The sequence below is a fragment of the Pseudochaenichthys georgianus genome, chromosome 11 (genome assembly GCF_902827115.2).
Source record: "Pseudochaenichthys georgianus chromosome 11, fPseGeo1.2, whole genome shotgun sequence".
In the NCBI taxonomy this organism is placed as follows: domain Eukaryota; kingdom Metazoa; phylum Chordata; class Actinopteri; order Perciformes; family Channichthyidae; genus Pseudochaenichthys; species Pseudochaenichthys georgianus.
Window position 1 is genome coordinate 5940640 of NC_047513.1, and position 27042 is coordinate 5967681.

The 27042-nt window shown below is 40.9% G+C and overlaps 2 protein-coding genes across 2 annotated transcripts; one reads left to right on the plus strand and one right to left on the minus strand.

The window, feature by feature from the left end:
* Positions 1–2294: 2294 nt before the first annotated feature.
* On the plus strand, positions 2295–18948 carry eya3 (EYA transcriptional coactivator and phosphatase 3). Its single transcript, XM_034094985.2, has 11 exons — positions 2295–2330; positions 2739–2916; positions 3689–3858; positions 7953–8036; positions 8120–8209; positions 8863–8921; positions 9042–9202; positions 9461–9575; positions 10110–10231; positions 10326–10426; positions 13226–18948. The coding sequence occupies exons 1-11, from the start codon at positions 2295–2297 to the stop codon at positions 13304–13306; spliced, it is 1197 nt and encodes a 398-aa protein (XP_033950876.1). The 3' UTR covers positions 13307–18948.
* On the minus strand, positions 18937–26588 carry LOC117454954 (XK-related protein 8-like). Its single transcript, XM_034094250.2, has 3 exons — positions 26087–26588; positions 23303–23490; positions 18937–20498 (listed from the first exon to the last, which is right to left on the minus strand). The coding sequence occupies exons 1-3, from the start codon at positions 26404–26406 to the stop codon at positions 19702–19704; spliced, it is 1305 nt and encodes a 434-aa protein (XP_033950141.1). The 5' UTR covers positions 26407–26588; the 3' UTR covers positions 18937–19701.
* Positions 26589–27042: the final 454 nt, after the last annotated feature.

Sequence of the window (27042 nt, forward strand, 5' to 3'; positions counted from 1 at the left end):
ACCTTTCAGAGAGGTAGTTCACAAACCACCCCACTGCAAGGCTGGATATGTCAATACTGAGTAGCCTCTGCTTTAAGATGCGATGATCAACGGTGTCAAATGCTTTGGAAAGGTCAATAAACAGAGCTGCACAACTCTGCTTATTATCTAAAATACTAGTAATGTCATTCACCACTTTCATCGTGGCAGTGATGGTGCTGTGCTGCTTTCTGAAGCCTGACTGATGTTTAGACAGGATATCATTTATACATAAAAACTCCTTTACCTGTTCACTCACTAGGCGTTCAAGCACCTTAGCCAGAACTGACAATTTAGAGATTGGCCTATAGTTATTTAAAATAGTTGCCTCCCCTCCTTTCAGTAAAGGCAAGACATAAGCAGACTTCCATACTTTTGGAATTGTATTTGTGCTGAGGGAGAGGTTAAAAAGAGAAGTAAGAGGTGGAGCAATAAAGTCTGCAGCTATCTTTAAAAAGAAAGGTTCTAAGTTGTCCGGGCCAGCCGGTTTCCTAGGATCTAGCTTAGATAAGGCTTCATGAACAACATCAACAGTAAAGGGGTAAAACTGAAAGGGTTTTCCAGACCACGTTGTTCAGAGTCACGGATTGGGGTGTTTACAGAAGCAGAGTTAGTGACAGAATCAAATAGTGAACCACAGGACACAAAATGCTCATTAAAGCAATTTAGCATAGTGGCCCTGTCCGATATAGAGCCAGGTGCTGTGGTAAGGCACGGAGGTAGCTCATTACGGATCTCAGCGGTTGATATCGATTTTATTGCTTTCCAAAATTTCCTAGGATTATTTAGGTTTTCTGTGGTAACTGACAAATAGTACTTCGACTTTGCACTTTTGACATTTGAAGTGAAGCTATTCCTTAGCTGCCTAAAACGCAGCCATTCTACCTCTGAGCCTGATTTCCTAGCCTTTGACCAGGCCTTGTTTCTCTCATGAAGGAGACTAGACAGCTCAGCAGAAAACCAAGGATTGTCTCGTCCCTTTACTCTAAATGTACGCAGGGGTGCATGTCTATCAATGATCTCCATAAAACCAAGATAAAAATAAGACCATGCGGTTTCCACATCAGCACACAGATCGATTTTACCCCAATCAAAATCAAACAGATCATGCACAAAACCCTGCTCCACAAAATGTTTTATGTCTCTCTTAATGATAATGCAAGGTTTAACCTTTTGGACCTTAGTGTCCCTAATTGTGGCTACAACACAGTGATCGCTCAGATCATTTGCAAATACTCCCACAGATGAGTATTTATGTGGAACATTTGTTAAAATGAGATCAATTAGGGAGGATTTATTAGGGGACTTAATATTAGGGTGAGTAGGACTGTCCACAATCTGAGTAACATTCAAAGAGATACAAAGGTTTTTAAAATCCTCTGACACTGCAGTTAACCAGTCCCAATTAAAATCTCCAAGTAGCACTATTTCCTTGTAGTCTAGTTGTGATAAAAGATTTGCTAGTGAAGACAAGGAGTCTTTGACAGCTGAGGGGGGTCTGTAACAGCCCACCACCATGACCTGTTGACCCTTTGCCACTTCTATATTTAAGGCTAAAAATTCAAATTGCTTACTGATCGATTTGGAAACTAATGTGGTTACACTGAACTTATTCTTAACATAAATTGCAATGCCACCACCTTTATTAGGCCAGTCGGTACGATACACATTAAAACCATTTAAGGCAATGTCAGAGGCCAAAATAGATTTATTTAGCCATGTTTCAGATAAGACAATGACGTCAGCGTCAGTCGATTTTGCCCAGATACGGACAAAATCTAGTTTACCTAACAGACTGCGCACATTCAAGTGGATGAAACCCAACCCAGACCTAGCTTTAAAATCAGCAGGAGTAGCGATCTGACTACTACTACTACTGGGCGGACCAGGGTTAGGTTGTACATTTCCTGACAGTAATAACAACAAAAAAAACAGGCATCTTTTCCTCTTAAATGACACACATATATTGTCATCTAATTTAGAAACACTGGAAAAGTCTGCGAGAGTGTGATTAGAGCTTAAGAAGCAGTCCTGAAGAACCATCAACGCAGGAAAATAAAAAAGACAAACATATTTTGTCGAGCAGATTGACTGTGACAAGGCAACCGGCAGAATATGTCTCTGCTGTCAGAGATAGAAAGCAGAGACAGACCCTAACCAAGTACAAGCTCAGTGACCACAGACTGGCAATCGAAACAGGAAGACTCAAAAGATCCTGGCAACCAAAAGAGAACAGAACATGTGGTCACTGCACGACAGGTGAGACTGAGAGAGAGATGCACTTCCTCCTGAAGTGCCAAACATTCAACGAAGTAAGGAGCCTTTTCTGGAACAAGTTGAACTCTGTAATCCCAGGTTTCAAGGAGGTTGATGACCTCTCTCTCTCTCTCTCTCTCTCTCTCTCTCTCTCTCTCTCTCTCTCTCTCTCTCTCTCTTAGTTAATTAAAAGCACTTGTTAGAACTTTCAGTTTGTATTTGTGTCGCAGTGAGACAAAACCCTGCACTGCGGGAGGGGGCTCTTCTCGTCGGAAAGTGTGTCATTTGTTTGTATATTTGCCAATCAGATTTATTTTTGCTATTTGTATTTTTGAGTTTACAAATATTTTTTTGTGGAAGTCTCTTATTGCCACAGAACCTGAAGACATTACTGTTATGGTAAATAATAGGAGAATTGTTTGTGTCTCCTGTTGATTACGTTTGCTTGTTATATTGTGGTGCAGGAGTTCAGCAGCTACACCTCTCTGGGACAGAGTCAGTTCGCGCAGTACTACGCTCTGCCTCCCAGCTACACCCCCGCCGGGCTGCCCAGCAGCGAGGACCCTGGGGCCGCTTTGGGAGCGGCCGGATATTCAGCGATAAAGTCAGAGCAAGCCGCCTCTGCAGGTTTACCTCCCAGAGGTACTAATAACTGTTATTTATAATATTATGATATAACCATAGATTGTGAAGACACACCCTGTTGTAAAAATCAATATTCGTTATAGTCATATTGTTACCTTGGACAATGTCTTCCACAGACACAGGAAATTGTTCCTGCCTGCTGCATTCAGACTATTTAACTCTTCCCTCAGAGCGTCAGGCACTCGGAGGCAATAGGCTGGGACTGTAACTATTTCAGCATTAGCCCTCTTAAACTGAAGTTCAGCATTAATATTATTAATACACCAGCACTCACCGGCCACTTTATTAGGTAAACCCTACCAGTACCGGGTTGTACCCCCTTTTTGCCTTTAGAACCGCCTTAATTCTTCGTGGCACATACTCAACAAGGTGCTGAAAAAAATCTCTGCTGGGTTATATTGCACTTATTCAAAGACTTGACATCTTCATTTCTCTTTGACTTCAGATGTTGGTTAAAACACGTCAAAGTTAATCATAATACACAAATGACATATTTCCTGTGTGCCCGATGTTTCTGTGTGCACGAATTTAGCAAGGGAACTGCATCTGAAAGACTTATAGTTAAATAATGTTGGTTGCTGCATATGCATCTTCCTGAGGGCAGTTCATTAATTAGTTGAAGAAAATAAAAAGGCATGCATGGGACCAGACACAAGTTGTGCAGTCTATGGTCTATTCAGCATTTTATGCTGATAATACATCAGAGTTGTTTCCCACTTTACCAGCCTTGTTTGTAATTCCGACTAACTTCAGACTTTCCTGTATTAAGATGCGTCCCCTCCAGAAAACCTCCCAGCTGGGGCAGCCCTCCCCACCAGTGTGGCCCTCCCCCCCAGAGCCAGAGACCAGGACGAGGTTGGACGCAGGAACTCAGTAGGCAAATCCAAAGGGAAGGGCAAGAGGCCCGATAGCTCCCCGCCTGCTGACACCGACCTGGAGGTAACACAGGTGTTTTCACACATAAACATTGAGGGGTTATTCCCCTGAGGCCTGTACTACGAAGCCGGATTTTCGCTTAGCGGGCTAACTTCAGGGAAAACTCGGGGTTTCCGGTCCTGCGACGCTGGTTCTCTTTTTAGCGGGCTAGATCTCCATGGTAACTTATGCTGAGCGGCTAACCTGGGGGGTATACTAAGCAGGATTTTCGTTTAGCAAGATAACTTCTGGGATTTCCAGTACTACGAAGCTGGTTCACTTTTTAGCGGGCTAGATCTCCATGGTGACTTATCCTGGAACCTAGTCTGTGCTCCGAAGCAGGATAGGTTCCAGGATAAGAGATCAACTCAGCGAAAGCACCACGCCTGCTGACCAATCAGAGCTCAGTGTGCGGAGGAAATACAGTTTAAACTGCCGTTGCAGGAAAGACGGCTGGCCAAAATCACCGACTGTGTGAACGTGAAAATTAATAGAATATCACCTCCCATCTTCAGAGCAATCTGACTATAACTATTATACTATTAGGCTATGTTCATTTCATTTCAAACCTTTATTTAGACAGATAGGTCCCTTGAGATCATAGATCTCTTTTACAAGGGAGTCCTGCATCAATTTAGTTCCACATGAAACATAAAAACAACATAAAAACAAACAATAGAGGACATCATATTTACATATTCACCAACACTTACAAACACCCATAGTGTCAAAGCATCTCGTGCAGACGTGCCTTAAAAACATTCAGAGAAATAAAATTGCTCAATTTCAATTTGGACTGTAGGCTGTTCCAAGCAAGTGGCGCACATAAAAGCTGTCTTACCTAAGACAGTCCTCACTCTTGGCACATCTAACAAGACCACATCCTGCGATCTCAGACAATAGCTGCCCGCAACTTTCTGCTTTACCAGAGAACAGATGTAATACGGGAGTTTGCCCAACATAACTTTATAAATAAAAGTCTACCAGTGACTGAGCCTCCGTACAGAGAGTGATGGTAAACCTGCCTTGGTATACAGTGTACAGTGATGGGTAAGCGCTTTACAATTTGTGACAAATCTCAGAGCACTGTGATACGCAGCATCCAATTTGCTCAGGTAATTGGCAGGTGCATTCATATACAACAAATCACCATAGTCCAGCACAGGTCAAAAGGTCACAGTGACTAGCCTTTTCCTGGCCTCAAGCGAGAAACAGGACTTGTTCCTGTAGAAGAAACCTAGCCTAACCCTCAGTTTTTTAAGCAGGTTATTGAGATGAAGTTTAAAAGAGACAATCATCAAGCCAGATACCAAGGTATTTGTAACAGGCAACAACTTCAAGTGTTGTTCCTTGGGTAGTTACAATATCTAAAACAGGCTCTGGTGTCTTTTTAGCTTTAGAAAAGAGCATTACCTTGGTTTTATCCACATTTAAAAGAAGCTTTAGTTCAGAGAGCTGAGTCTGAATAGTGTTAAAAACAGCCTGTAATTTAACAACAGCCTCTTTAATGGAAGGACCTGCACAATACATCACAGTATCATCCGCATAAAAATGTAAAGTAGCTTCATCCACATTATCACCTACACTGTTAATATATATGGAGAATAAAAGTGGTCCTAAAACAGAACCTTGTGGTACACCATTATAAATGTTTAACCACTCAGAAGACAGTCCATCAAAATGAACACATTGGGACCTTTCAGAGAGGTAGTTCACAAACCACCCCACTGCAAGGCTGGATATGCCAATACTGAGTAGCCTCTGCTTTAAGATGCGATGATCAACGGTGTCAAACGCTTTGGAAAGGTCAATAAACAGAGCTGCACAACTCTGCTTATTATCTAAAATACTAGTAATGTCATTCACCACTTTCATTGTCGCAGTGATGGTGCTGTGTTGCTTTCTGAAGCCTGACTGATGTTTAGACAGGATATCATTTGTACATAAAAACTCCTTTACTTGTTCACTCACAAGTCGTTCGAGCACCTTAGCCAGAACTGACAATTTAGAGATTGGCCTATAGTTATTTAAAATAGTTGCCTCCCCTCCTTTCAGTAAAGGCAAGACATAAGCAGACTTCCATACTTTTGGAATTGTGTTCGTGCCGAGGGAGAGGTTAAAAAGAGAAGTAATAGGTGGAGCAATAAAATCTGCAACTATCTTTAAAAAGAAAGGTTCTACGTTGTCCGGGCCAGCCGGTTTCCTAGGATCTAATTTGGATAATGCTTCATGAACAATACCAATAGTTAAAGGAGTAAAACTGAAAGGGTTTTCCAGACCACATTGTTCAGAGTCACGGATTGGAGCGTTCACAGAAGCAGAAGTACAGTCAGTGACAGAATCAAACAGAGAGCCACAAGACACAAAATGCTTATTAAAGCAATTGAGCATAGTAGCCCTGTCTGATATAGAGCCAGATGCTGTGGTAAGGCACGGAGGTAGCTCATTTGGGATATCACCGGTGGAAATCGATTTTATGGCTTTCCAAAATGTCCTAGGATTATACAGGTTTTCTGTGGTTACTGACAAATAGTACTTTGATTTAGCACTTTCTATTTGAGATGTGAAGCTATTTCTTAGCTGCCTAAAACATAGCCATTCTACCTCTGAGCCTGATTTCCTAGCCTTAGCCCAAGCATTATTTCTCTCATGAAGGAGACTGGACAGCTCAGCAGAAAACCAGGGATTGTTTCGTCCCTTCACTCTAAATTTACGCAGAGGTGCATGTCTATCTATAATTTTCATAAAACCAAGATAAAAATAAGACCATGCAGTTTCTACATCAGCACACAGATTGATTTTACCCCAATCAAAATCAAACAGATCATGCACAAAACCCTGCTCCACAAAGTGTTTTTTGTCTCTCTTTGTGATGACACGTGGTTTAACCTTTTGGACCTTAGTGTCCCTAATTGTGGCTACAACACAGTGGTCACTCACATCATTAGCAAATACTCCCACAGATGAGTATTTATGTGGAACATTTGTTAAAATTAGATCAATTAAGGAGGATTTGTTTGGGGACTTAATATTTGGGTGAGTAGGACTGTCTATAATCTGGGTAAAATTCAAAGAGGTACACAGGTTTTTAAAATCCTCTGACACAGAAGTTAACCAGTCCAAGCAGCACTATTTCCTTGTAGGAAAGTTGTGATAACAGTTTTGCCAATGACGATAAAGAGTCCTTGACAGCCGAAGGGGGCCCTGTAGCAGCCCACCACCATGACCTGTTGACCCTTTGTTACCTCAATATTCACGGCTAAAAATTCGAGCTGTTTACTAACAGATTTGGAAACCATATTAGTTACACAAAAGTTATTTTTCACATAAATGGCAACGCCACCACCTTTTTTAGGCCGGTCAGTACGATATACACTGTAACCATTTATGTAAATGTCAGAGGCCAAAATGGATTTATCTAGCCACGTCTCTGATAAGACAATGACATCAGCATCAGTCGAACTCGCCCAAATACGGACAAAATCTAATTGAGGTAACAGACTACGCACATTTAAATGAATTAAACCTAGCCCAGATCTAGATATAAAATCAGCAGGAGTAGCTATTTGACTAATACTGCTCGGTGGACCTGGATTTGGCTGTACATTTCCTGATAGTAACAACAATAAAAATACCAAGCACCTTTTCCTCTTAATCAACACACATACATTGTCAGCTGATCTAGAGTCACCAGCAAACTTCGCGAAAGTGAGATTAGAGTTTAAAAAACAATTCTGAAGGACCATCGTGGCAGGCATGTGAGAAAGACAAACATTTTCCGAAATGAATGTCCGCGACAGTGCAACCAGCAATTGTTTGTGCAACACCTCCGAAACTGTACAGGGGATGTCCACAGCGGGCGGCAGAACATACCCGAATCCAGTAGATTGTAGATTATTATTATTATTAATAATTAATTCATGTTAAACAAAAAAGAGACAACATGCACAATATTCTCACTGTGTAGCAATATTCTAACTATATCTTATCTTCGATCATCCCCATGTTTTCCCAAATGTTTTGGCCACGATAATCATTTTGTAAAAAAGTGATATCATGATTGCCAAAATGCTAAGTTTAATTATACTTTTATAATGATCTTTCTCTGCTCTTTTTAGCGCATTTTTCTCTGGGATCTGGATGAGACCATTATTATATTCCACTCACTGCTCACCGGATCCTACGCACAGAAGTTTGGCAAGGTTTGTTTCAGTCAATAAACTCAATCATACAAAATCAAAATAAAAGGTGTGAAATATTTCTTGTGTGTGTACTGTGTGTTCAGGAACCAGCCACAGTGCTGAACCTGGGCCTGCAGATGAAGGAGCTGATCTTCGAGCTGGCAGACACCCACCTCTTCTTCAACGACCTGGAGGTACAGTCAGATACCATCAGGGTGGTGTCGTCATCATGAAGCAGAAAGAGTTTAAGTTTTTAAGATCCCTCAGTTCTAGAGAAACTCATTCACAGAAGTTACGTAGAAAAAGTTGAGGACACATGGACTGTCAATCAAAACATTGAACTTCTAGAGATGTAGCAATAGTTCAGAGCTTCATTCATGACGCTTACATCAGTCTTTTTTTATGCTGCTCTGATTTTTTTTTTTCTAACACTAACGTTAATCATACTATAGTAGAATTTGATTCTCGTGTTGTTTGCATAGAGTGGAAGAATCCAAAAGTCAGCATTTCTTCTCAAATATTCTGCTATAATCCATATTTGTTGTTTTTGGTGTTTAGTATATTAAAAACAACATAAAATAACAGACATTTAAAGCTCAATTGAAAATGTCAATAGAAGCTTTTGAATGTAATTGCAAGACACTAAGTAAAGCGATGAAAAATACCTCTTCTCATCCAACAAAAACTAAAGCTCCAACTCATCTCAAGCGTATACATTATTTGTATGAATTTTCCAGCTGCATGTGATTTTTTAAGTTTTTGTTAAAGTGTAACAAAAGGTTTGGTTAAAAATAAAATGATATTGCAATTTGTAAAAACATTTTTTTGTCTTCTCCCATTTCCTAAGGAATGTGATCAAGTCCATGTGGAGGATGTTGCCTCTGATGACAACGGACAGGAGCTGAGGTGTATTATCCTGTAACTTCATATATCACACACATATTGGCCTTATTTCACACGTATGACTTGGAGGCAGATTATGTTCCCTTCATCCAAACCAATCATAAGTGTTTCTTCCTACTTCAGTACCTACAACTTCTTGGCGGATGGCTTTAACGGGGCCAGTGGTGGGGGGACGTCAGGAGGCACCACAGGGGTGCAGGGGGGCGTGGAGTGGATGAGGAAACTGGCCTTCCGCTACCGCCGGCTAAAAGAGATCTACAATAACTATAAAGGGAATGTTGGAGGTGGGTTTGAATCAATAATACAATTTATGTTATGTGTTTTGTATCTGCAATTTGCACGTATAAAAACCTGATGGGAAACTCCAAAAATATATAAAAGTCTTAAAATATTGCAAAATATCATCAGAACATTTAGGAAGCGCATTATTGCAGTCATTATTGCAACACATTAGTGTTAAATATATGTTTTTCATGATACGCTGGTAGTAATATCTACATGTTGTAGTACTGAGCGTATATTCTGCATGTTGTGTGCTGCAGGCCTGTTGAGCCCGCTGAAGGGGGAGCTGCTCCTCCGGCTGCAGAGTGAGATCGAGAACGTTACAGATGCCTGGCTCAGCACGGCGCTCAAGTCTCTGCTGCTCATCCAGTCCAGGTCAGAACACAGGTCATCCTTTCAAATAGAAAGGCCACACTCAGCGGCCCAATGAGTAAAGTGTGCCCTAGGTTTGGCTAATAAGATTAGGTAGATTTGGTGACTAGGTGTTTTCTCAGCAACCCAAATAAGTCGTTTTAAATTATTTATTCAGAAGATTATGGATTCCAAGAAACAGTTGTTAAAAAGTGTGTGTGTGTGTGTGTGTGTGTGTGTGTGTGTGTGTGTGTGTGTGTGTGTGTGTGTGTGTGTGTGTGTGTGTGTGTGTGTGTGTGTGTGTGTGTGTGTGTGTGTGTGTGTGTGTGTGTGTGTGTGTGTGTGTGTGTGTGTGTGTGTGTGTGTGTGTGTGTGTGTGTGTGTGTGTGTGTGTGTGTGTGTGTGTGTGTGTGTGTGTGTGTGTGTGTGTGTGTGTGTGTGTGTGTGTGTGTGTGTGTGTGTGTGTGTGTGTGTGTGTGTGTGTGTGTGTGTGTGTGTGTGTGTGTGTGTGTGTGTGTGTGTGTGTGTGTGTGTGTGTGTGTGTGTGTGTGTACCCAGGGGGAAGTGTATGAATGTGTTGGTCACCACCACTCAGCTGGTGCCAGCTCTGGCCAAGGTGCTGCTGTACGGCCTGGGAGACGTCTTCCCCATCGAGAACATCTACAGTGCCACTAAAATAGGTACGTAGAAAAATTGTTAGTACAATATTTTCTTCTCCTCTGGGACTAAGGGGGAAATGTTGGGATTGTAATATTTTTATTTCATTTCCTGCAGGTAAAGAGAGTTGCTTTGAAAGGATCGTCTCTCGCTTTGGAAAGAAAGTGACGTACGTGGTGATAGGTGACGGTCGAGATGAGGAGTTTGCAGCAAAACAGGTATGTCTCCTTAAGCGGCGTGCGTTGAAGCTTGCCGGCGGGCGTGTCTGACGCTCGACCAACAACCAATCACATGAATCTCCCGCCCGGACACACAAGCACGCGGTTTGATTGGCTCGAGCTTGTACTGGCATATGATTTGATTGGCTTACGCTTCCGTCGAATCAAAAGTTGAACATTGCTCAACTTTTGAAGCGAGCAAAGCGAAGCAACGCGAGCAAAGCGAAGCAACGCGAGCAAAGCGAAGCAACGCGAGCAAAGCGATGCAAGGGAGGAGTGAGGGACACGGCTTAGAACGGGCGTGTCGCCTTCTGTCCTGCCAGTGTTGGCAGGACATGAATTAAAATGTCGAACTCGGACTTCATTTTAAGGACATTTCGGCCAGGGGTGTAGAGCTATATTTGTTTAAGCACCGGATTGCACAGGAGAGATCTATGAATTCATGTCTGTGACTCTCACAGTATCTGCTGCCCGCAGCGGTTTTATAGAAGGAAAACCTCCTTCACTTCATGACATCTCTGCAGCGCCAGGAGGCAGCGGGAGGGTTAACTCAGCCTCTGAGAAGACGAGCGTGCAGTGCCTTTCACGCACCGCCTTTCATGCACTGCCTTCATTGTGTTTACCTTCAGAATCATAAGGCTAAAGAGCGACCGCAGGCTGATGTGTTTTAACCACACACACATCTACACACAGGTGCGCAATTTAAACGCAGACTTTTGTTCCTCCATGTTTCGTTGTTATTGTTTCACTGAGCGGACCCGCGATTTTTTTTTTTCAAAAGCTCCCTTTTTTGGTCCATCTGCGGCGGTAATAGGTTTTGTGCGCTGTGATGATTCGGCTGTACCTTTAGTAATGAATATTAAATGTTGTGAGGAAAGCTTTCCACCAATAATTCCAATAAGTAATCCAACATGTATTCACTTCAGGTTTACGAAAGTAACTGTAATCAGATTACTCATTTTTCAAATGTAACGCGAGCTGAATACAGTTACTTGATTTTTGTATTCTGATTACGTAACGCCGTTACATGTATTCCGTTACAACCCAACTAGGGGTGGGCGAAATGACGATATATATCGTCGCGACGATATTAGGTCTCCACGATATGCTTTTTCAGAGATATCGTATCTATCGTGATAAAAAAAAAAATTGGAAAAAAAACTATAAAAAAACTAAACTTTTCCCTTCAGTTCTGCTAAAGTCTTTTATTGCACTTCAAGTCTAAAGTTTACATTTTAATTGTTTGGCACTGACTTTTCCTCATTGATGTTTTATGTTTTACTTAGTTATGTTTTACCCTCCTTTTCATGTTTATTGATGTTCACTGCTAGTGCTACCTCAGAAAGTTCATTTTTATACTGAGAAACTTGAAGCCATATCAAAATGTTGAATTGTTCATTCAGGGTTTCATTTCAGAAATAAAACCAGCTTGAAATGCTATTTTGGTCTGTTACTCCTTTTTGTTTTAGTTTCTGTTACCTTGTAGGTGCTTGTACTGTTAAGTAACTTGAAAAATAACCATAATAACCGACATGAAAAAATATCGTGATATATATCGTCTATCGTGATACTGCTTGAAAAATATCGTGATAATATATTTTTCAATATCGCCCACCCCTAAACCCAACCCTGGACGTCACCCCATTCAAAGTGAATGGGCAGAAGCATTGAAACTAATGCACGTGTGGACGGACCGTTACGGAGCGTCCACACAGTAGCGTGCGTTGACGCTTGGAGGTGGGCGTATCTGAAGCAACAACCAATCACATGAATCTCCCGCCTCCGAAAGCAAAGCAATAGCAATGTTAAAACGAAGTAAACTGGATATAAATTCCCCAAACAGGCGAAAACCTACCAGTTTCACCCACTGTTTCTGCTACCTCCCTCCATGCCTCGCTCCTCCGGTTTGTATCCCGGTAGATGAACAGAGACTGATCATATAACACCGGGTGATTCACTACCGCTATAATGAATTTTCCCTCCATTTTTTGGAATATGAGGAAATGACCTGCGTAGTCTCTCCCAGCATACACGCTGGGAGAGACTTTTGATGAGAGGTTTGATTGGCTAGCGCTTGTACTGGCAGATTTGCATAAACGGGATTTCATTGGCTGACGCCTCCGTCGAGGCGCCAAAAGTTAAACATTGCTCAACTTTTGAAGCCAGCAACGCTCCACGCCGCTTCCCAAAATACAGTTCGGCTAAAAGTGACGTCACCCCATTCAAAGTGAATGGGCAGAAGCGTTGGAAGCTTCAACGCACGCCGCTGTGTGGACGGGCCGTTACGCCTGCCTTCTTTTGTGTTTGTCGTTTGCCCAGAAAATTTGGCAAATACAAGTACAGTCACTGCAAGCCTAGCTTTTTGTGTTAAGAAAGAGTGGAATGGATTATATATTTTCTGAGAAACACGCACACAATGGAAATTATTTCAACTTTGCTACAAAAGTAAAAACTCTAGAATTAACTGACTGTTTAGTTTTTGTCCCTAACTCAATAAATCATAGGCAATTATAGAATAAAGTCATAACATTTTGGACATACATGGGTACACTGTTACTTTACTGGCAAATTTACAGTTTTAAGTCTGGTTTTGTTTCTTTATGTGAAACCTTAAATGCTGCTTTCTTGAACGGGAGAGATTATGGATCACAATGGGAATATTTCTAGTGAAAATAAATAAGTCTGAATATCAGGGCAGTGTTTTACTAACAGCTAGTCTTCTGACCATAATGTACTGCTAAGTGTTTGTTTCTGACACTTTCTTTTATTCTTTGGTTGTTCTTGTCTCCTCGTCTGCAGCACAACATGCCTTTCTGGCGGATCTCCAATCACGGAGACCTCGTGTCCCTGCACCAAGCGCTGGAGCTGGACTTCTTGTAAAGGAGGCAGCGTGTGAATGTCGCACACTAAAAGGGAAAATGTAGTCGTCATCCTGTCGGTCTGTGGAGTGACTTTACGTGAGAAAACCCTCCACAAACTCTAATTAGAAGCTCTGCCCTGACTGGATGACTCACTGTGTGATGTGTGATGGTAACGTACTGAGGCGGACTTTGGGTCGGAGCGGACAGTGAGACAGACTGGATGCTGAGTTAAGGTTCCTCGGGCCCAGCACTCCCTCCTCTACGGCAGCTAACCTCACCGCGGCTGAAACTGGCACTGATCTGGACACAGAAGGGAAGACATCCATTTTTTCCCTCCTTTGGTCACATCTACTTTTTAGGTATCAATATTTGTAATCTCCTTAAAAAACCAAAGGGCCATTTTTGTTTATTGGCGTTCTCTTATGTTGTTGTAGCTTTTTTATTTAGTCTCTGTTACTAAGAATGATATCAAAGAAGTTTAAAAAAAAAATCTCTTCTGGGTTATTTTGCACTCATTCAAAGACTTGAAATCATAATTTTGCAGAAGTTACTGGCAGTATCAAATAATCCCAACAACCAAAATCTCGGGTGGCCATTCAGTTATTTAAAATGAGGAATTAGATGAGGTTAAAAAAATGTAACTTGATCATGACCTCCCCTCCTGACCCGATCCAACCACACCAAACCACCAGTCAGATGTCCGGCTTCTTCACTCTGTTACCACACAGACGTGTGGTTCTTCTTTTTACACACAGTGTGTGTGACCTGAGGGCAGTGAGCATGCTGGGAATCAGGAGGCGCTGGTCACAGTGACAAAGCTGAATGTGCCTCTTTGTAACACTCAGTAATATAATGGTAAAGGGAAGTTAGAAGAGCAGGATCCTCCAAACAAATGTAAAAAAACACACATTTATGTCAGCAAGGACTCTGTAGCCAGTAGACAAGAATCATATTTCCCCAGTACTTCATCACAGTATTGGTAAGAAAATGCACGGGTTCTTGAGCATAACAATTCAATTGTGGATACAAATATAATTCAATTGATTAGTTGAAAGAAAATGACGTACGTGGTGATGGGTGAGGTCATCAACTCCACCCAAAACGTATTTAAAATGTTCTACAGGAGTTGACTCCTTTTCCTTTAGGCATTGCATTTTAAGTGCAAAATTACCAAAATGTACTCTTTGGGTATTCTTAATTTTGTCTGGTGGCTAGACGCAATATACTAATGATCTACTTAACATTAGTATAAGCCGCTCAAATCTACAAATTTGGTTAATTAAATGGAAGAATTACATTTTCCTTTTTATAGGTTAAGACTTCTTAAACTCTATAAACCATTGAAAAACCTATTGATTACATGAAAAATGCTTTGAAAGAAAGTTAGTTACATGTCTGTTATCTAATTTTATACTATTACTTGTATATATATAAAGCCGGTTGTTGGTGTTCCTCAGGGAACCGTCCTGGGTATCCTTGCAATCCTATTAGGGGTCTAACTTCTGTCAAATACGTTTTAAACAGTGTTTGGTTAAAAATGGCACAATACGTATTAGATTTTAAATAATGAGATGACTTGGAGATTGGACAGCTTAATCAGGATAGTGTGACTTTTAACAAACACTCTAAATCATGTTTTCTGTACAGTGAGCATTTTGAAGTCGAGGCAGGGAATTTCGGGGGGGATCTCCCCCATGGATGGATTACAGATCTGTGCAAAGAGGCCTGTTTGAAGTTAACATTCACGGAGCTCAGGTAACACTGTGTGCTGTTTTTGTTTTGCTCCCGATCCCTATCAGTCGTTTACCTTGAGAGCGAGACTGATCTGTCGGCTTATTAGATATAGCCATATCTTCACTGATAAGTAACAAGAAATCATTGTGCAAAAATATTATTAAGAATATGTTTCCAGCCAAGAACTGTTCATGATGTACAGTGGGGCAAAAAAAGTATTTAGTCAGCCACCAATTGTGCAAGTTCTCCCACTTAAAAAGATGAGGTCTGTAATTTTCATCCTAGGTACACTTCAACTATGAGAGACAGACTGGGGGGAAAGAATCCAGGAAATCACATTGTAGGATTTATAATGAATTAATTGGTAAATTCCTCGGGAAAATAAGTATTTGGTCACCTACAAACAAACAAGATGTCTGGCTCTCACAGACCTGTAACTTCTTCTTTAAGAGCCTCCTCTGTCCTCCACTCGTTAACTGTATTAATGGCACCTGTTTGAACTCGTTATCAGTATAAAAGACACCCGTCCACAACCTCAAACAGTCACACTCCAAACTCCACTATGGCCAAGACCAAAGAGCTGTCAAAGGACACCAGAAACAAAATTGTAGACCTGCACCAGGCTGGGAAGACTGAATCTGCAATAGGTAAGCAGCTTGGTGTGAAGCAATCAACTGTGGGAGCAATTATTAGAAAATGGAAGACATACAAGACCACTGATAATCTCCCTCGATCTGGGGCTCCACGCAAGATCTCACCCCGTGGGGTCAAAATGATCACAAGAACGGTGAGCAAAAATCCCAGAACCACACTGGGGGACCTAGTCAATGACCTGCAGAGAGCTGGGACCAAAGTAACAAAGGCTACCATCAGTAACACACTACGCCGCCAGGGACTCAAATCCTGCAGTGCCAGACGTGTCCCCCTGCTTAAGCCAGTACATGTCCAGGCCCGTCTGAAGTTTGCTAGAGAGCATTTAGATGATCCAGAAGAGGATTGGGAGAATGTCATATGGTCAGATGAAACCAAAATAGAACTTTTTGGTAAAAACTCAACTAGACGTGTTTGGAGGAGAAAGAATGCTGAGTTGCATCCAAAGAACACCATACCTACTGTGAAACATGGGGGTGGAAACATCATGCTTTGGGGCTGTTTTTCTACAAAGGGACCAGGACGACTGATCCGTGTAAAGGAAAGAATGAATGGGGCCATGTATCGTGAGATTTTGAGTGACAACCTCCTTCCATCAGCAAGGGCATTGAAGATGAAACGTGGCTGGGTCTTTCAGCATGACAATGATCCCAAACACACCGCCCGGGCAACGAAGGAGTGGCTTTGTAAGAAGCATTTCAAGGTCCTGGAGTGGCATTCTTCAGTACATGCTATATTGACTGTAAAAGCTGAGGTTACCTTCTCACAGGCTTTAGTCAGCCAATCACTGAAAAATGTGTCCTAATCCATAACCTCATCTGCACTCATATTTTGTGATGTCATTTTCGGCGTAACTAGTTTGCGTACAAGCCAAATTACATGGAAGTTCTTTGTTATGCCACCTTGACAGCCGTGACAGGAATCATCACGTTTCCGGATTTTCCTTCCGTGTATCTTTCCCACAGTCTCGTGAAATGTTCAGCAAAGCTATTAGGGAATTTCTTCAAATTTGGCAGAAAGATAAACTGGGACTCAAGCATGAACTGGTTATAATGTGGGGGTCAGCTTCACTGTGAACACACAACACATATTGTCTATAACTCGAGATTCAGTTACACAATTTAATTCAACAGGTTTAGCAAGTAATGGAATGTCATCTAGAGAAAACTGTCTGACTACCCTAAGGGGAAATGTAAACTGAAAGTATTCTCGGAACTTCTTTCGATAAATCACTTTCAAAGGAACTTAATTTGCCTGCCCATACTGTTCAGGATGTGGGTGTAGATCTGCTGAAGCAGGAAGCGTTAGACAAAAGGTCTCTTTCTCCAACATGTACTAAACTGAAATTCAGCTGCGGTTTTTAAACCGACAGCAGCACTGAGATAATCCGTCCGCTCTCTCAGTCTCTGGACTCGGATAACGCATTAAGGAGGGTAATAATAACTTAAAAGATGTTTCATTTGAAACCGCCTTCTGCTCAAAGTAAAGCATCTCACCCCATGAAGAGAGCAGGATACATAAAGCTGGAAAACCATTTGGGAAAAACGAGGGAAAAAATGACGTGTTAGCCAGTAGAATACAATTTTATTAATTTAACATGTCATCATCAAATTCTTTGTTGCAATTCAATGTCGAAATGATAATATACCAAAACATGTAAATTGCATACTTCTGTTTCCCAGTTTGTCAAGCATTCATTGTATTAGATAGTTAAAAACTATAGCTGCAAAAAATGATTGTCATTATTGAAATTGGTGCAGATTATTTTCTTTTGTACTTGATAACTCAACAACTTGTCAACAGAAAAAAGAATCGGCATCTGTTTTGAACATCATTTTGGTTAGAATTGGGCAATTAGCTGGTTCCTGCTTTGCAAATTAAAATATTTGATGTTTTTCTTTGACTCATATGATTGTAAAGTAAACATATTTAGCTTTTGTTATATTAATCCTTCATATTTCAAAAGCCCAAACATATTTCAAATAAGAGGAATAATAAAAATTGCAAATGTTCACAGCTACCCTAGTGAATTGAGAATGAGAAGGTGAATTGTGGTACTTCTGCTTTAAGAAATGACTGTTAGCAAAGGGATCATTCATTCACGCATCTGTCAGAGATTTTAGTTGTCAGACATCTGAGAACCACAGAATCACTTGTACAGCTTTAGTTTTCATTCACAACCTCTGGAAGGCGCATTGTAACACACGGTGATGACAGTGCAATACATTTGACTTTGCTCTTTAACCGTATTTAAGGGATTCTCATTTTGCGAAAAACCCAGAGGGTCCGTATGAGATTATGACTGAACAATTCTGAGCCTGAAGAAGATTTCTTATTTACTGTCATGCAGCTTGACCGTTAAGAATGTGTATTTTTCTCCGTCTTGTGTTTCTGTGTATGTATATCGATCCTTTATCCATCATCTGTATGCATAATCTCAAAGGGAAATATGTAAGTCTTTTGTTTGATACATTTATCACAGCATTGTTCTATTATCTAAAGTGTTATCTTACTTCTTTTTTTTAACTCAAGTGTTGTTTTGTCCTTTCTGCACTGTATTTGAAAGTCGTCTTTCTAGAAAACTATAATATCAATGTTTGGGGAGGAGAGGTTTATGTCCGTCGCTCATTGTTTAAGTGACGGGCTAAAATGGTTTCTTTGCTTGCTGTAAATTCCAGAAATGTTTCCAGGGAAATCGATCTCAACTGAATCTGTTCTCATATTTTCACTCCACTTTCTTTTTGAATGATGCTTCCTTTTAAAAAGGTGATGCATGTATTCTATTGCGGTGATACCCACCATAGCTTAGAGACAATCATCTATAGAACATGGTATTTTTTAATGCAGATAACTAAAGTGAAAATATTTGTTCTCAGTCCTGACACGAACATTAAGAGCCCATACACATTTGTATTTTTCTGCTCATTGTGTTTCCTGTTTATTTCTATACTCTGTCTGTTTTGAAGTATACCATGACCATGTATTGTTGAAGCGGGCTGTATTCTTCTGTATCTTTCTTTTCAATGCCAAATGCTGTTCTTATTTGTAATGGTGTGTTTTGTGTTTCCAACATGTATTTCATCTCATCTTCGAGGACTTGTGAGGTCACATGGGCTCATGTACAGAGCCTGACTGATCCTGATAATCGATGCTGAATGAATGATCATAATCACTATTCCCCCACATTAGGTGTTTGGGACCTCGACACAGTGCCGTATGGTTTTCCTGTGTTCACTCAATACAGTGTAAATAAACTTTAAACAGTTTCGATCACAAGTTTGTTTATTTTTACATATATAATATGCAATTACATTTGTACATACTATATGTAAATGTATAACTACAGCAGACAGTGCTGCTGCAATGAGACAATTACTGAAAGGCATAACATTAAATAACAGTAGAAAAAGTGCTGACTACAAATTATCAAGAATATTGCATGATTGTCAAAACTCTAGTCTCTGCTTTAAACAATTTTCAATCTTTCTGCACCAGTTGTAATATTTAAATGCTTTTCTATTATCTTGAGTTTCATCAGAGCATGTTGCAGGTTTATTGTACAAGGCAAGGGTTTGTTTAAGAGCTTAATAAATCTTAGTAGGGCGATGTGGTCTTCCCTCCAGAGGGAGTTTCTCTCCCAAACACTCTTTTTCTCCTTTTTTGCACTAAGAGGAAACACATGGAACTATTAATAACTAGAAATGCACCCAGAGCACAGCCCTCTCAAAATGTAATAAATACATTAAATAATTTGATGTGATTTGGATCACTTAGCTTAGCTTTAAAATATAACGCTTTCCATCATAGCGCATGCTACACACTTCCACCATCTATCGTGAAAGTCCGTTTTCAGCAGCTTCATGTGCTTGGTACACCGCAGAATGAGGCTACGTGCTTACAAGCTGCAGTCTAGGTTAAACCCATGAGGTTGAATCTGAGGATAATCAGGAAGCTGGTCCTTCTATCCCTCACAACCCCATGATGGTCAAGTCTGCATGACTCAGTGCGGTGGGGGTCGGGTGATGCAGGTCAGGAGTAGAAGTTCTCAGCCAACTTCCTCATTCTTTTATTGCAACGTTTGATTTCGGGTGCTGGTTGGGCGGGAATGCTGCGATCTTCATCGCTTAGATCTCGAAACCTAACGCTGTCCTCCTCTAAATCATCTATGGACAGATCTACCACATCTTCAGAAGGTATTTCACATATCATTAATCGTTGTTCAACAACCGGGGGCCCTTTAGTGTCATCCCCTTTCAACTCCTCTTTAGACAGGTTTGGATGGTAGCACCGATAATAAATCATTTTAAAAACGAGACCAAGGATATAGACTGCAACAACAGTGACCGCAGCGATTACAGCATGCAGTTGAACTTCAAACAATGGTGTATCCGTGATCCTCTTCCAGCACCACAAACTGCAGAGGACGGAAATGTCCACCAGTATGTACCCGTGGTAGACCATAGTCTTGTACCTCGTCCTCCCTTTCAACGCGTTAAACCAGTCGAAATACCAAATAAGGGCCACGGTGGCTCGGTAAAGCCACTCTCCGCAGGGGCTACTCATGAAGTCGGTCTTGGACCGCCAGAGGAAGAACAACAGCACTAGCCAGGAACACAGGAAGTGGGTGAAGATGAAGCAGGGCAGCACGGAAGCGAAGAGGGCGAGGGCAGTGAGGCGAGAGGAGATGAGGAGCAGGTTCCACAGGAAGTACACCACCGATGAGATCAACTGCTGCTTCTCCTTGTCGGGCAGGAAGGAGCGCATGGAGCGATGGTACATGGTCACACTGAGGGCAATGGCTGACATTGAACCGACCGCCTTCAACACTGTTGGGAAGGAAAGAAGTTCATCATCAGAAATGCTTAAACTGACCGTTAATCAACATGTCTACTCTGGATAAAGAATAGAAAGTACTACCATATAAAGCTGGGATGGGCAGTTTAGTTTTGGGAATAGGGAATGGAGGACCTTTGGAGGATACTAGCAAATGCAACCCACTGACTTAAGCTATACGGCTAGCAATATAGTGCAACTTTTTCACTTTAAACCTTTCAAATATGGCTGGTAGGCCCTCTTGTGTCATTCGCTTTCACAGCAAAGCAAACAACAGACCAAAAACAGCAATAGCTACAATTTACTATTTTCCAACATGGAAACTCTACGAGGGAGGCGTAGCAAAGAGGAGCAAGAGATGCTAAATGTGTTAGCTGGCAGCCATGAGCTGACTGTTCACTGCGGGTGTCCAAAAGGATTGCTGAACTCCAGTTACAAAACCACCGCACAGGTATGATTTAAAACAGGAAAGCTCACAGTATACATACATTACATTAGCATCCAGTTAGCATAACATTAGCTATCTTACTGGATAATTGTATAGTTAGTGTGAATGCTGTGCAACTATAGTTCTTCAAATCTTTATATCTTCTTATTCCAACCAATATTTTTGCCGTCCGATAACTTCAGCATACTTTCAGCTACAGAAACCATTCAAATGTCAAAATATTCAGCCTTTTCAGCACATGATGGGATACTTTCAACTTTTTCAAAATATTTCATACTTTTTGAAATATTCAGCTTTTTAAACTCTTTTTTTAACATTGAAGTCAATGGGAGGAACCTTCAAATCCTCTTTTCGGTACACATTGCGCCAAATGCTTCTCCTTCCACATACTTTCAGCTAGAGACTTCATTTTAAGATGATCACAATACCTTCAGCTATAAAACTTGTTTTTCTTTTATACTTTTTGAGATATTTAACTTAGTTTGGAGCTTGGTAAAGAGGCCTTCTTCAGATTTTAACATTAGTGTGTACTCAAACTTCACATGTGTGCTAACAGTCCAGCTGTGAAGACATCTACGTGACAGTTTTGAGATTTCTTCAAATGTCGTTGCCACGGCAACACAATCAGTGGCAGCGCCAGATATTTTCTCTAGGGGGTGCTGTCGGGTAGCTTGACGTTTCATAGAGGGTGCTCAAACATTAAGGGTTTCCCATTAATGCACCAGCGCTACAGTTGATTTTTCTACAACACACACACACACACACACACACACACACACACACACACACACACACACACACACACACACACAGCTCGATAATCAGCTCACGGCATATAGGTGTAAGCAGGAGTAAAGTGCTATTTTTACAAGTGGGGAGTGGACCTCACGTCCTCTCGGAGGGTCCTCACCTCCTCTAATGGGGTCCGGGGGCATGCTCCCCCAGGAAGATTTTTTTTAAATATTGAAGTTAAAAGCATCAATCTGGTGCAATTTGAGAGCAACATTAAGAGATCTATTGATACATCTCTCATCACCCATATGAAACAGAACTGTAAATAGATTTTCTATTTCTTCATAGACATTTTACAAATCACCCCCCTTTTAAAACAAACCGTTTGAGACACACTGAGATAACTAGACTAAAGTTAACTATCTAAACACTGAGAGTCCTTTACTTCACCTGAGCTGAGGTTACCTGAGACTCTCCGTCTGACAGGAGAGAGTTCTCCCTCCACCGTGTTGTTGAAAAAGCTCCTTATACCCGTTAGCTTGGCTAGCTAGCACCAGATGCTAACCATAACGATCTCCGGTAGATACCCACCGGTTCGCGAGCTCTCTCGCTCGCTCGCTCGTGCACGCACACAAAATGGCTCGTGCCACACACACACACAGAGCAGAGCTTGAAGTAAGCTACTTGTACTCACGAGGCCTATTATGTGCAGAATCCCTCTCGCTTTCAGGTGATTTTGATTGAGTGTCCACACGTGGACGTTTAAGGACTAAAAAACGATATTTTTTTCACTTTGCTGTTAGCAAATCATTTGGCGCTCTTGCTAACAGGAAGTCACTCAAGTGTCAAAAATAATTTAGCCTATGGGTAGGTCAAAAATCGAATGGGTGCTGGCCATTGGCCTAATCATATCACCTGGGTTGGCTTTATGTTTTTGGTCAAACATTTGTTTGTTTCACATTTGCATTGATGTAATCAATAATTTTTGTAATTTAATTTAAAAAAAAAAAAATCGGAAGAAAAATAAATAAATAATAATTTTCGAAAAAAAAACATATTTCTTGGGGGTTTGTTTGTTTGTTTGTAGCCTTTATTTAACCAGGTGAAAGCCCCCATGAGATCAAAAGATCTCTTTTTCAAGGGTGACCTGCAGAAATTCTTAAAAATTCCAAAATTCAAGGGGGAAATTCCAGTGCTCTTCATCATGGGACCCTTACGATGCTAACTCCCAGGTGGTCCTACAAATATACATCATCACTGCACCACTCTATGTGTGTGTAATGAATAACAGTTGATTTAATTCAAATCCTCCATTACCACTACAATCATACAAATCATATTTTGTAAGCAGGAAAGATATTTTGTATGTAAAATATGAATCTGAATTAATCATTAATCATTAATCATTAATTAATCAAAGTTGACATGTTTCTCAAAAATGTAGTTGATAAGAAAGGAATTATTAATTTAGGTGAAAAACATTGTTCTTAGTTATGTTCCACCACTGAATTTGGTTGAACTGACCCTTCGAAGAGAGGAGGTTTTCAGTTTGGAGTATCAAAATATTAAATACATTTGCATGTTTACTTCATAAATCTTGAGCCTAACACTGGGCACCTGTGATAGGGTCGAGTTGCCCTTGCAACATGATGGTGATCATGAGGACGAGTTGAGGTGCGCTCTCTGAAAACGTCTCTATGAGCCGAAGCATGCTCAGGTCATGGAACATGTACACTGCGAAGCCCTCTGAATCGTTGACCTGTGAGTATGCACTGCATAAAGACATCTCCACCACACCTGCATGCCTGAGAAGACAAGAGTGTGGGATTTAGAATACAGTTTTAAACCATTGTTCTGACAACATGTTAAACTCAATTACCGGTTATATTTCACTCATCATTAATCAGCATTAAATTATGAACACTTACTATGCTCTTTTTCAGATTTCAAAACTGCATTTAGTGTCTCTACTGGGACATGTCTCCAAGCTTTAATGTTCAGAAAGCTCTATTTGTCTCATACCGCCTGTGTTACAGCACCTATTTTCATCCTCTGTCTGAAACCAGAGCTTAGTCTCTGTTTTGATTGGTTAACCGCTGAGAGATGTTCCTTCCTCTGGCCTATCATGTGCAATGTGAATGTGTTCAGGGGGGAGTGTGTGAGAGAGAAACTCCCTCTGGAGGGAACACAGGAGAGGCTTCTCAATACTCAAATTTCCCCTCCTCGACTCCCCTCCTCGAGACTTAGTCCCGCCCACAGGAGATGCGAGCGGAGGACCGAGGAGGGGAACCGGGGAAAGAGGAGGGGAAGCAGCAGACGTTTAAAGAAATGAGAACTCCTCTCCTCTGAGCGGTCATATTAAAGCGACGTCCGTTCATTATTACGTGGCAACAGCTGCATCAGCTGTCGAGTGTTTTGTCATATTTTATAATCTCTGTTAGATCAGCTGAACATTGTTCCCCCACATATTTACCTTGAATTCATTGAGAGTGCGGTATAATGAGACAATAACAGGCTACAGATGCGGACACACACACACAAATATATTTATATAAATATATGCAATTTAAAGTATGAGAGCACTCTCATAATAACGTAACACAATCAGAGACTGAAATGGGGAATTGAAATTACGGGCCAAAAGTTGTATTTGCAAGTATTAAAAGTAAGCAGAGGACACCAAACCAACTGAGACCTGTCTGTCCGCCGCATCTGCGCACACATTGTACCACACACACACCTACACACTGTACAGGACATACCCACACACACACACACACACACACACACACACACACACACACACACACACACACACACACACACACACACACACACACACACACACACACACACACACACACACACACACACACACACACACACACACACACACACACACACACACACACACACACTGTACCACACACACCTAAGCTCCTAAAGCATAATCAGGCTACAGCCGTTGTGTATTTTAGTATGTGAAGCACTAAATGTTCTTAGAAAAATATCGACTCTTTGTTTGTATATATCTACTAAACTAAAGCAAATAAAGAGAGTAGGTCTGTTATACTGAGTGATATTTATTTTACACACTGCTCTGCTTTCTGCAGGACCTCACAGCTGTTCTCACTGTAAACATCGCGTTGCGATGAGAGCAGTTTCTAAAATAATATCCAGGGGATGCATGCAGAGCTGTCATTGGCTGAGATAAGTCCGGCCGTGTGTCACGCCTCCACCGTTCCCGGAAATGCATCCGCGTAGGAGCCGTGGAGGAACCATCAGTGTATCCTCGGTTATAGCTCCTCCAGAGAGCCTCCTCGACGCTCGATCCTCGGTCCTCGGTGTGCATTTAGAGAAATGAGACGTCCTTCAAAATGGCGCGCTGAAATTCATTTCCGGGTCACTACCGGAGGACCGAGGAGTCGAGGAGTCGAGGAGGGGAAATTTGAGTATTGAGAAGCCTCTAGGGATTGTATCCTTTGCAGACCATTTACATGCACTAAAACCTATATAACACACTACAGGAAATGGAAACACCTTAAAGTTGTTCTTAAAAGTAGTACTCTTTTAAGACATCACTTTTGACTTCTTTGTTGGTGTTTGGAACAAGGTGTTCCAAAATAAAAGAGCACTTTGTTGCAATTGTTTAACAAAGCGCTCTAAACAAAGTGCTGTATTATCTACTGTACACAAGGACACCTGAACTACTCGTGTTTGTAATATTCCATGAGTAATATTCAGAGGTAATCAAGCAATGTTATTGATTGAGTAAATCATAGCAGGAGAATACTTGATACTCCAATTATGTCCTTCTGTGTGTATATAAATAACACATTGTTCACACCACCCTATAGCCTAGGTAGGAAGTGGGTTAAAGTGCAGTACTGTTGTTCCAATCAAGTATATAACCAGCACTGCATTTCCTGGAAATGGAATCTTTACCAATGAATAGGCGAGGTTGGAGATGTCAGTTAGATATATTCAAACAGAAACCACTTCAGATTCTTTACTAATACCAGACTGTAGAAATACTCAAATTTCAAGTAAAAGTAGTGCATCAAGAATGGTACTCAAGTAGACCAATTTAAATACAATAAGGAAAATATACATAAAGTATCAGGAGTAAAAGTACCCAATGCAGTAAAAACTAAAATAATATATTGTAAAGCAAAAGCAGCAAATATTCACATTTAAGAAGCTGGAACTGTGAAATATTTTTGAACAAAAAACTTCTTGCCAAACTAATTTCTGTTAACATGGTTTTAGTTACTGTAATGACATATATAAAGTGAGTTCCCTGCATTCACACCCAACTTATCACACTTACAGCAACAGAAGCAAATAGAACGGAGGCACTTTAAAACACACACCAGTAAATGTATACAAGTGTTACACAACCTGAAGTAGATTCCCAGCTGGAGTACATGGAGTAGTTTGATGCGGCTGCGGCTCAGGCACTTCTCCACCTTTGTCTGGTTCATGGACTTCTCCTCCTGATGCCTCTCAGATTCCTCGTACCTGTACCACAGCCAGCTGAACGCCTGGACCAGCAGGGAGGAGCCCACCAGCAGCAGGATCAGGACGGAGAGGCTCACATAAGACTTTTCCTGGTAGAAATTCACCACGGCCAACACATCCAGCACGATGTCCACCACTAAGAACACCAGGCCCAAGAACATGAGGGAGATGTCCAGGGGGGAGAACTTGAACTTACCCATAGTGTCTGAAAGCTGAAGATCACAAAACTAGAGCAGCTGCATACTTTAGGACAGCTGTTTGACAACTGAAAGTAAAGAGCAACGGTTCAATGTTCAAACGCCCTGTGACCCCTCCCACAGCACAAGCCCTACTCGGATTACATAATACCATTTTAAAGGCATACTGTAGTTATTTAAGCGTGAAAATCAGCTCGCAGTGAAAGCTGGCACTAATCAGATCTGAAGTACTCCTATGTGTCTGTTACATTGCTGTTCAAATAATACAAATAGATATTAATACAATTATATTAGGGATATTAATAATGATTTTTTTTTAATCCAACCCCATTTGAAGGTGTCTTTTATTAAATGAAATATGAGTCTCTTCAAATTGTAAATAAGAAATAACAATTGTTTATAGCTTTATTAATTGAAATGGTATGGCTGTTTTTTTACATTCTTAATTTTTTGTTTTTCAAATTAGTAAGAAATTAGGGAATGCTTGTTTTTCTAATCTTTCACCAAAACGAATCTTGTTATTAATAGAAATTATAATAGCTTTAGAGGTAGCTAATGTCCTATCTTTAACAATGGAAATAGTATAGGTGATTTAACAAACAGGAAACGCATGTCAATAAATAACAATTATTTTAAAAG